Source organism: Phocoena sinus, chromosome 21, assembly GCF_008692025.1.
Source record: "Phocoena sinus isolate mPhoSin1 chromosome 21, mPhoSin1.pri, whole genome shotgun sequence".
Lineage (NCBI taxonomy): Eukaryota > Metazoa > Chordata > Mammalia > Artiodactyla > Phocoenidae > Phocoena > Phocoena sinus.
In genome coordinates, this window is record NC_045783.1 from 30,289,242 (window position 1) to 30,300,305 (window position 11,064).

General features: G+C 53.9%; 1 protein-coding gene across 1 annotated transcript in view; it reads right to left on the reverse strand.

Annotated features, from left to right (window-relative positions):
- FGFR1 (fibroblast growth factor receptor 1) overlaps nucleotides 1–10,847 on the reverse strand; it is a 48,095-nt gene extending 37,248 nt beyond the window's left edge. The window contains 2 exon segments of the mRNA XM_032618370.1: nucleotides 2,831–3,009; nucleotides 10,714–10,847. Coding sequence (XP_032474261.1) covers nucleotides 2,831–2,921 — 91 coding nt within the window. The 5' untranslated portion in view covers nucleotides 2,922–3,009; nucleotides 10,714–10,847.
- Between the last annotated feature and the right edge of the window lie 217 nt (nucleotides 10,848–11,064).

Sequence of the window (11,064 nt, forward strand, 5' to 3'; positions counted from 1 at the left end):
CTCTATCTACTCCTCAGAAACCTCCCACTCTGACTCACTCCCTTTACTCGCATCTTGTCTGTGTCTTTAGTCACCCGGAGTTGACATCCAACCTACTTAAACCCGTAGATTTTTTTTTTTTTAATTAAATTTATTTTTTTGGCTGCAGTGGGTCTTCGTTGCTGCACATGGGTTTTCTCTAGCTGTGGTGAGCAGGGACTACTCTTCTTCGTTGTGGTGCGCGGGCTCTAGGCACATGGGCTTCGGTAGTCACGGCACACGGGCTCAGTAGCTGTGGCTCTTGGGCTTTAGGGTGCAGGCTCAGTAGTTGTGGTGTGTGGGCTCAGTAGTTGTGGCACACGGGCTTAGTTGCTTCAGTTGCTTAGTTGGCGCACGGGCTTAGCTGCTCTCCACCAGGGCTCGAACCCGTGTCCCCTGCATTGGCAGGCGGATTCTTAACCACTGCGCCACCAGGGAAATCTTAAACCTGTAGATTCTATTTCTATAGTGTCTCTGTTATTTTTCCTTCCTTTACAATCCTCCACTCTAGTTCACTGCCTTTCTCTAGCTAGACATTCAGAACAACCGTTTAAGCAACTCGTCTTTCTGGCAACAGTGGTAGCAGCAGTAATAACTCCTAACGCTTTGCCTGTCAGTGCTTTACCTGGGTTATCTCACTTAATCCTGTATTACTGCTCCATTTTAAAGATAAGCAAACTAAGACTTCCTGTGTTTGAGTAATTGGTCAAACCAAGTAATGCAGATATTAAGTGGTGGAGCACGACTGTTTTTTTTAGAATTTTTAAAAAATAAATTTAATTAATTCATTCATTCTTTCATTCATTCATTCATTTACGGCTGCATTGGGTCTTCACTGCTGCGCGCGGGCTTTCTCTAGTTGCAGTGAGCGGGGGCTACTCTTCGTTGCAGTGCGTGGGCTTCTCATTGCGGTGGCTTCTCGTGTTTCGGAGCACAGGCTCTAGGTGCGCGGGCTTCAGTAGTTGTGGCATGGGGGCTCAGTAGTTGTGGCTCACGGGCTCTGGAGCACAAGCTCAGTAGCTGTGGTGCACGGGCTCTAGAGCACAGGCTCAGTAGTTGTGGCACACGGGCTTAGTTGCTCCACGGCATGTGGGATCTTCCCAGACCAGGGCTCGAACCCGTGTCCCCTGCATTGGCAGGCGGATTCTTAACACCTGCGCCACCAGGGAAGCCCTGCGGAGCACAATTTAAACCTAGGTCCGCCTGACTTCTTCCTCCCATCCATCCAAACTCAGCTGCCTGAAAATCTGAAAGCTGGATTGTGTCACTTTCCTGCTCGAAACTTTTCAAGACTCCCAGTATCTACCCATTTAGGTACAGTTTCCTCAGCAGGGCATTACGGCTTTCCATATGCTAACTCAGTCCAATTTGTCCAGGCATTCCGTCCCCCGACTACCTACACACCAGGTAAGTTGTTCTCTGTACACCTTATACGTCCTGCCCCAGCACCCTCACTCATGCTGCTCCACCTGGAACACCCTTCATCTCCCTCCCAGGCCCCATGCCCAGCTCTCTGGACCATCTCAATGACAGTGGCTGTCCCTCTCCCCCAGCATTCCCACTGCATTGTGTTATAACTCCACTGCGTGGTTTAAACACGGTCCACCTTGAGTTTAGCTGCCTCTGTGCTTGTCATCCTCTACCCGATGGTGAATTCCCTGTGGGCAGAGATGGTCCCTCCCACTCGGGGTCTCCAGAGTGTTCCAGGTCAGGCCTTGCCTTCAATTCTGTCACTGAATACAACACGAATCTGCCTGCCCCAGCCAGTGGATCTTCTAGAAAGCCCCCCCCCCACCCGTCCCCCCTCCTTCTCCATCACCCTACAAGAGGGCAAATATCCTCACTCCTCATTCGTCACTCACACAGGTCCTGGCAGCGAGACTGGTGGCCCTTTAAACGCAGTCACCATGTTGTGTGCACACCTGAGCCCTTTACCCACCACCTGCCAACCTCCTCTGCTTCTGTCATCAGCCACTGGGTCACAAGCCACACTACCCTTTGGCAGCAGAAATGCCCAAATATTAGTTCTCAGAGACCTTCGAAAGCTGCCAGGTGTGCTGTACCTGTAATTTCCATGAAGTATTTTCACAAGTCCGGAAAAATCCCATCAGCAGTGGGTGCAAGTCTTTTCCATTACTAATAATCCCTCCGAATTCCCAATAAACTACAGGTGTCTACCAGCGCCTATGCCCCATAATGCTCCCTGGTTCTCAATCTCTTTGAAATCCCTCCAGCAGTATATCCAAAGCAAACCTCTTACCAGGCCTCCAAACAGGGCCTGTGAGAGATGGTCAAGAAAGACAAAATGGCAGGCACGTGGCCATGATGGCCGACCCTCATAGAAGATGTCTTTGGAACAATTTTCCAGAAGCCGGAGGTCTTTATGAAGCTCCCACAACCCTGCACATCCCCTGGACCCCGATCCAAGTTCTAAACCCAAATTCACAGGTCACTCGCACCCACTGCACCGCCCAACCCCATTTTATATACCTCATCTAGGTTAGGGAGCTAGCTCTTGGGTCCCAATAAGAAGTTCCTTTTTCAGAAGGAGAAAAGCATAAACCTCCCCCCTGAGCACGTCACCTCTGGCAGATGGATGTCACCAGCCTTCACGACCCAACCTCTGATGAAGCTGGCTGTGTCTGCAGCCAGGCCCCCACCAGCCCAGGTACCTTGGGAGCCTCTCCTACAGTCCAGGAGCCCTCTGCTCCACCTGGGATGGAGCCTTCGCAGTTGACCACATCACGTCTGTCCCAGCCCACCTTGTTGCTGAGGGCCGGGAACCCAGGCTGCCCCTCAGCCCGCGCCTTACCTTGTTCCGGCAAGGTTGGCGCTGGCCTGGCAGTGCAGAGCGCGGCTGTGACCAGCACAGCCCAGAACAGGAGACACTTCCAGCTCCACATCCCAGTTCTGCAGTTAGAGGTTGGTGACAAGGCTCCACACCTCCATGGAGACTCTGCCGTGGGCTTTATCCTCCTGTGCAAGCTGACTCTGGGGAGAGAAAAAAACCCCGAAAGTTAGGAGGGTCTGCACGGGGGACGAGGGGCAAGGAGAAAAAGAGGGAAGGCATGTTACATGGCCACCCTGCCCACAAGGGTGCCTGAAGCAATAACTTACTCCTTCAGACACAAGAAAGGAACTGTGGTCCTGTCCCAATGGTGAATTCAAGGTTATGCGTCTTAATTAGACCAAGGAGTGGTTCAATTCAGTCCTACAACTATTTATTGAGTGTGGACTGTTTCCCATGTTGGGAAAATCATCAGAAAGTTCCCCGAGGCATGAGCCCCAAGATCATTTGTGCCGGGAAAGCGAACGGCCTCAGGAACGTCTCCCATAGGTGACCTGGGTGTGCAGATGTGACCTCTCCCAGTTTAAGACTTCACTCCCTCTAGGGCACACCAACCCTTCGGTGAGGGATAAAGAGAGATGAGGAATTATGGAAGAAGCCCAGAACTGGGAAATGGGAGCCAGGTGAGATGCTGACCCTCTCTGCACCTACGTGGTGAGGAAGCTGAAATACACCATCTCCAAGGTTCTTTCTTTTCGTCTCTAAAACTGGATGCATCACAGGGACCTCTGGTTCTACCAGCTTCCCTCACAGAGAGAACACAACTCTCACCAGCTACATAAAAAGGGCCTCAGAGTAGGGAGCCATGAGCTGGATCCAGTTCTCCCCGAGGCTGAGAGGTGACGGCAGATGTCCAACAGAAATGGATCCAGAAGTGGGGAAAGGTCGTGCTGAAGAATAAGGGTTCTTGCAAGGCCTGACTCAAAGATGGCTCGTGCCAGCCCCGGTGAAAGGCACAGACTGCGGTCCTTTATCCTTCTCAGGTCCGAATGGGTAAAATTTAAAACAACCCTCCAACGTCTTCAGGATAATGGTCTTTTCCGCTAAACATTTACCAAGTGATAAGACTTTCTGGGCACCGTTTGGGCTACGAGGGGGTGACCCTCTCTGTCTTCCAGGTGGCTTTTGCCCTAAATACTCCAGGGAACCATCCAAGTTATTCAGAGAATCCACTTCTCCGGAACATGCCCTAATGTGGTGCTTCAGCCGGGCCTCCCCCTGAGCCAGACAGGGCCCCTTGTGAGTGAGTCAGGCGCGGCTGGCAGAAAACCCCCCAGATTCTTGGCCTCGTTCACAAGCGCCTGCCAGCGGGAAGACACATGCACTGCCGCTGCTAGCTCCCTCCCAAGACTTTCCTGAAATTTTTTAATGATTTCAAACCAAAGGAGAAGTAAACACTTCTATTTTTCTAAATTTAGGAAAGGGACTAGACAAGGCAGAATCGAACAAGTATTTACTGAATACTCACTACGTGCCAAGCATGGACTAGGTAAGACTTTAAACTATAAAACTTCATTTCTTCCCCACTGTGAGCTTAAGGGGAGGGGTGGGAATTATTACTGCCCTTTAAGCAACGGGGAAACTGAGACGCAAAGAGGTTAAGTGCTTTGCCCAAAGATGTGCAGTGAGATGGGCAAGGGCACCGGGTCTACATCACCTGGGTTTTCAGATGCCAGAGACCAGGGTGGGAGGAAGCAATAAGGGGGTGATCAAACCTGGCTCTACCAGACGCAAGCTCATTTTCTCCAGAGGACATCCCTGTGTCACACAAAAGCCATGTAAATAAGGACAGATCCGAGGTGACTCTGGCAATGGGAGAGCCTTTGATTCTCCTTTCCTTTGCTCTAGAGAAAGACCCTTGGAAGCAGCTCATGGATATGCCATCTGGGACACAGGATGGGGCATGATTCCTGGCCGGGGATAGAAGTGATGCTTGCTAGAGGACATCCCAAAACCACATTCCACATCTCATTACATCCCAAAGATACAGCAAATGGATGCAGGCCAGTCACCGAGAAAGGTACACCTGACTAAGGACCTAAGTAAATCCCATAGTAATGGCCAGAGTCATGAATGAACTTTTAGTATCCAACAGGAAAGGGTGGTATCATCTAGAGATGATGAAGCTTGTTTGCAAAGGTGCAGGCAGCTCCCACCACCACTCAGCCGCTCTGTCCCCGAAAAGCCTGTCTACCTCCTCGCAGGTGTGGTCTGCCTGCTGACTGCCCTCTTTCAGCTCTGTGATCAATGCACTTCAAAATAATCTGGCAGCTTCCCTGCAAAAGTCTCTTCCTCTCCTCCCCCCCTGGGCCTTGAGTCCCACATCTGTAAAACAAAGGATGTTCAGAAAACGCAGCCCCCAGGCACCCACTCCTGGAATGAGAAGGGGTAAGCGGGCTCACAATCTATTGTGGAAAACACAGGGACGCGAACTAGTCCCCAGACTATCTGGGACCCTAGGGACTGCCACCGCCCCCTTCACCTCACCTTCTTCCCGTTCTACTAATTAATGAATTGTTTAAGTCTCTTAGGGACAGTCTTCCTCCACTGCCTGACAGATGTGACCTGTAGCCCTGCAGGCGCACAGCAGCCGGCCCCTCAGCCTCTCCCCATCAGTCACGTCTCCTGGGACTGGCAGCCCAGCTCCTGCTCTGGGTGCAGAGGTCCTCACTGGGGAACGAGGAGAGTTGGGGGACACACCCCATCTCACTTATCCCACTTGTCATCAGAGGGAGCTAAAACAGTTGCCTTGCCTACACCACAGGAGGTTACGAGCTTCAAATGGGGGGCATGGGTGAAAGTATCTGCTCTCTCCTCTCTCAAGCCCTAATCAAAGGTAAGGAATTATATATAAACATTGTGCTTTGAGTCCCCTCTTGATAGCAATCTCAGGAGACCCTGGTAATTGGCAAGCAGAGGACATGAACTTCCTGCCTTTACAAAGGCATTTCTCACCATCCATCTTTACAAACCCCACACTCTAGACCTAGCTGTCCCATTAGGTGGCCCCTCGTGGCTACAGAGCACTTGAAATGTGGCCGGTGCGAGGCAGGATGTGCTAGAAATGAAAAATACATACAAGAATGTGGAGCCTTTCATTGATTTTCTTAAACTGATTACATGTTCAAAAGATGATATTCCACATATATTGGGCTAAAGCAAATACATTATAAAAACTGAAACAAACAAATTAAGGAAAATGAATTTCACCTTTTTCTTAATTTCAAACGTGGCTACTGGGCTTCCCTGGTGGCGCAGTGGTTGGGAGTCCGCCTGCTGATGCAGGGGACACGGGTTCGTGCCCTAGTCCGGGAAGATCCCACTTGCCGCGGAGCGGCTGAGCCCGTGAGCCACGGCCGCTGAGCCTGCACGTCCGGAGCCTGTGCTCCGCAACGGGAGAGGCCACAACAGTGAGAGGCCCGCGTACCGCAAAAAAAACAAAAAGCGTGGCTACTGGAAAAATCTGAGATTCCATGTGGCCTGTGTTACATTGTAGGGGACAGGACAGCTCTGGGCAACCTCCGTGCCCTGCCAAGCGTTCTTCCTTTGCCCTTCCTCTGTCTTCAGCGGGCTCTCTCATTCGCCAAGCCCCACCTCAAACAGGCCACGTCCTCTTCTACAAGTCTTTCTTGGGCCTTGGGAGGATCCTCTGAATTTCCGAAAACACCATAGGGTCTCAAGCTCCTTAAGAGCAGGGTCTATACCCAATTAACCTTTGTCAATGACCTTAGCACCTAGCACCTACAGGGCAGGTGCTGGTACATTTGGGAACTGGAGGCCTAAATGAATGAAACAAAGAGAGTCCCATGGAAATGAAACTGACAGAGCCACGCTTGCAGAGAAGAGGTTGACAATGCCAGAGGAAATCGTCCAGCACTCCTTGTTAGCCAGCCAAACTCGATCTCAGAGCATACCAACCCGGACATTTTCTAAACATCTCGATTCCTCAGACTTGAGGAAGTGACGCCCAAACTTTAATCCCTTTAAACGGGAGTAAGACTTCTTAACAAATGGTGGCTTTCCCCAAAAGTGACCAACAATGAGCATCCCTACTCATTGGTGAGAGTGGCAGGACAAGTTCTTAATAAACATCTGAAAAAACACATGCAGCTCAGCTTGAGAAATTGTACCAGCTCCAAGAGAAACGCTAATTTAAAAGTTTTTAGTCTCTGTCAAAAAGAGTGCCCAAATGTCCTTGGGAGTGAGGTATGTAAAAAGCAAGTAGTAATAAGAGAAACCCTAACTGCTCCACGGTAATCTAGGCAGCCTTGCTACCGAAGACAGGATGGGCTTGTGGACCATCACATGCTTGGAGGTGTTCACCCAGGTGAGGGCTATTTACTCGGAGCCCAAACATGGCTTTTTTAATTCCAAGTGGAATGGTGATGAGGAGAGAATTTCTAAGGGAAATGCAAGCTTAGGGAGAAAAGCAACTCTCCCAGCCCACGTCTGGTTTTTAATCCTCTCCGGAAACCCCAGAACCTTCTCTGAAGTTCTGCATCTGGACTCCCACCAGTCCCGGGTTCACTCAGACCTTTCCCAAAGCTCTCGGGATGCAATATGCAAGATGTATTTCCCAAGAGGAAATTAAGCTCCTCTTAAGTGATGTGAGGCCCTTTCAGAGCAAGATGTTTGGACCCCTTCTCCCTACCTTCTTTTCCTTCAGCAGCAACAGGCTCAAGCTTTCCTAGGAAGCTCTTAACTAACAGCCATTTTGATGAGACAGATTGAACAGTGGAGGCCCAAGGAAGCATTCAGAGGCTGCTGAAAGCCCAAGCTCACAGGAGCAAATCTCCTGTTTTAGGGGTCTCGCTCCAGGTCGACACCCAAAAGCAAACCAAGCAAAATCTCATGGACTTTTCTCGGTCTCCACGGCTGGAGTCTACCTACTGGATGCTCAGCTCAGCTCTCCAAGCCTCCGGAGTGCGCCGGGAACAAAGCTGGGCCAGGCTTAGGGATGCCCGGAGATGCTCTGATCCTCTTCCTCAAGGCAGGGTGGGGTCATAGCAACCACCATGCTCCTCTCAATGTCTTCCCGTGCTTCTGCTTCACTTGCTCTTCTAAGGGTGCCTAACGGAACTTTCTCACATCCTCCATGGCCAGGAGCCAGGGAAAAGAAGGACCCAAGACCGCCTACTCTGGAGCCAAAGGAAGAGGTGCCCACTCTGGCCCGAATCCCATTTGTGTAATGCCTCCAAAATGCACATTTCTACGGGCTTGGTCAAAGCACACAGTGAGAGCACGCTATCCAAGTGACTCTCCACCCGGATGGCCCTCATTAAAAAGCTGACACTCAGCTATGACTAAGAGTAAGTGCAACAGATGTTTCAAGGAGCTCGTCACCGATGCAGTACACAACCATCCCAGCTGGAGCCAAGCCTCCAGCAGCCTCCCTGTCCCCAGACACCCTGCGCTCCTCCGGGGGTCTGCAGCAGCCCTGGAGCTTCTCCCAACCAACTGGGGGGAAATATGTAAACAAGTCATTAGGGAGGTAGTCCCGTAAGGTAGCTGGGTCCTCTGCAAGGGCTCTCGCTCCGTCACTCACTCGAAGGAAGGGCTATGACCCAGGCTTGGGGGTAATCAGCCAGACAGAGGCATGTCCCACGGGGCCCTGCTACTCAGCTCTTAAACAAGCCTCAGAGAGGAAACCAGGAGCCCGGGCCAACAGGGGAAAATGGCCACTTTCTGCTCACCAGTCTCAAGGCTAAGGTTCTACAATTTAGAAGGTATTCCAAAAAAAGCTCTGGGCCGGAGGTGCAAAGGGCAGGGCACATCTGCAGAGGAAACAGTCACCTTAATTACCATGTCTAGAGAAAGTGCGATTTCATTACAGCCTCCAAACTACTGCCCAAAGGAGGAAACCAGAGAAGTGTTTTCAATTTGAAAGAGGCTGGAAAGGAGAGGGTGAGAGAACAACTCTCCCCACCCTCCTGCAACTTTGGAGCCAGAAAGTGCTCTCCTGCCTCAGAGGTTAGAACCAGAAAAACCCTCCACAGTCCAATCCCTTTCAAACCTGCAGCCGGTACTGACTTGGTAAAACGCCCCACTTCAGTGTCCGGGAGCTGCCGTCCAAAGAACTCCTTAAAAACACCCAGGGAGCGACAGCCCGGGGCCTCCCTCCCACGCCCGGGCCGCTGTGCCCCGGGCTCGCTCCAGGGAGGGTGGAAAAGGGACGCGTGACGCCACCGCCGGGCGGCCCGAGACCTGGCGGCGGGCTCCGGACAGGGTCAGACGTTCCCGCTGCTCCAGCTGTAACTGAAGGGAGGAGAATGCAATGCTTTGGTTCCAGAAACTTCCGTCGGGGCCAGTTCTGGGTCTGACCACCTCTAGCAGATGAGACGGGCCACCCCCGAAAAACTTGGCCCCCTCTCCTACGATGCCTCTTTTTCACACGAGCCAGGAAGCACCACCTCCATATCAGATCCTAAATAACTTGGCATCCAGGGCAACTTCTCTTCTCCTCAAATCCCAGCGCCTCATCCCCAAGTCTTAAGAAATCTTAAAGAGCGAGGTGGTAAGGCCAAGTTGAAGAATCCCAGTTTTAATCTGGGGGAGGGGGGAGGGAGGAAGAGGGATGTTCTTGTGACTGCGGTGTACCCGTGTGGGGTGAAACGGAACCAGATGCGGCGGCTACATCTGGAAAATGGGGGCGGGGGGGGGCAGTGGTGGGGGAGAAAGACACCGCAGAAACTTTGAAAAGGGCTAAAGCTTCTGGGCCCAGAAAGGAGAAGCAGGCTTCACCGCTCCCCCTCGCCCCCCACCCCCTCGCCCAAAGGCGTCTGGCTGCCTTCACAGGCTATGAGTTAAATGAACTCCGACTACACAGTCAACAAATTCCTCTGCAAATGAGCGTTCTAGCCCCTCTTCTACTAACCCCAAACATAACGGGAACGCGGAGCGGGGGCAGAGGGTTCTGGGCCCGAGGAGCAACCTGCAACGCAGCCGAGTGAACCGCACGGGACAAAACCCTCATCCCTTCCCCCACCTCCTCGAACCAGATTGGAACTGAACATTCCCCTCCCCCCCGACCCCATAATGGGGCTTAACATCACCCGCTGGGCACCCTCCCCTTCCCCAAACTTCCGATCCTTTCAGAGATGGACTAAGTCGAAGATAAGCGCCTCTGGAAAAGGGAATTCTTTTCTCGCTCTCCGCTAAGGCAGATTCAGCCATTTGGTGACGACACCCCCTTAAAACCTATTCGAAGAGAAGCTAACCTACCCCTCCACTTCCTTCCCCCTTCAGGCCCCCAGCCGCCCACCCACCCGCAACTGCGACCCCAGACCTTCCCGGAGGTGGAAAAGGACTTAGAAAGACCCCGGATTTTTAGCGTGCCACCCAAAGCTACCTGCTGGATTGGGGTGAGTCCCCACGGGTGGACTAAAAGGAGATGGAGTGGAATGCGGCGCGCGCGCGCACACACACACACACACACACCCCACCTCGCTGCCCACTCCCGCCCGCCTCCCCAGTCCCAGGAAACCGAGGGCCGCCGCCGCCTCGGCCCCGGCCCTGTCCCTGCCCGGACTCACCGCCGAGCCGCCGCCGCCTCGCCACCTCCCCAGCGCGAGTTGGCGGAAAAGTTGAGCGGCGGGCGGATCGGTGGGACCGGCTCGGGGAGGGGGCGCAGGAGGCGACGCGAGTGGAGGGAAGGGAGGGGAGACAAAAGGGGGGCGCCGAGCGCTGGGGAGGGAGCCGGGGGTGGAGGGGGGCGGGTAACGAGTGGAGGGAGGCGCCGGACCCGACTGGGTTGCGGCCGGGGAGAGCGCGCAGCCGGGAGGCTCCAGCGCCGGGGGCCGCTCGGGACGCGGAGCCCGCCCCGGATCCGGGGTCGCCGCGGCTCTTACCTCACTCGGCGCTGCGGTTCCGCCTCTGGAGGGTCCGCCGTGGCTTGTGCGGGCGGGCGGGCGCCCGCGTCCCCGGCTCCGGCCCGCCGCCCCCGGGCTCCGCTCGGGTCCTGGCGGGGCCGCGAGAGCCCCACTGCCGGTGCTCGACTCCCAGTGGCGCTCGGAGCTCGGCGCCTCCGGCCCGGGCGGGAACAATGGAGCCGAAGCTGGTGCCCCGGAGGCGGGGCGGGGGGAGGGCTCCGGTCCGCCGCCCGGGATCTCCAGACCCCGTAGCCCCCCTCTCCAGCACCGGGCAGCGGCCCTCACGCTTCTGGCAGCCCGGGCTCCATAGCCCTGCCGGGGCCCCGGCGC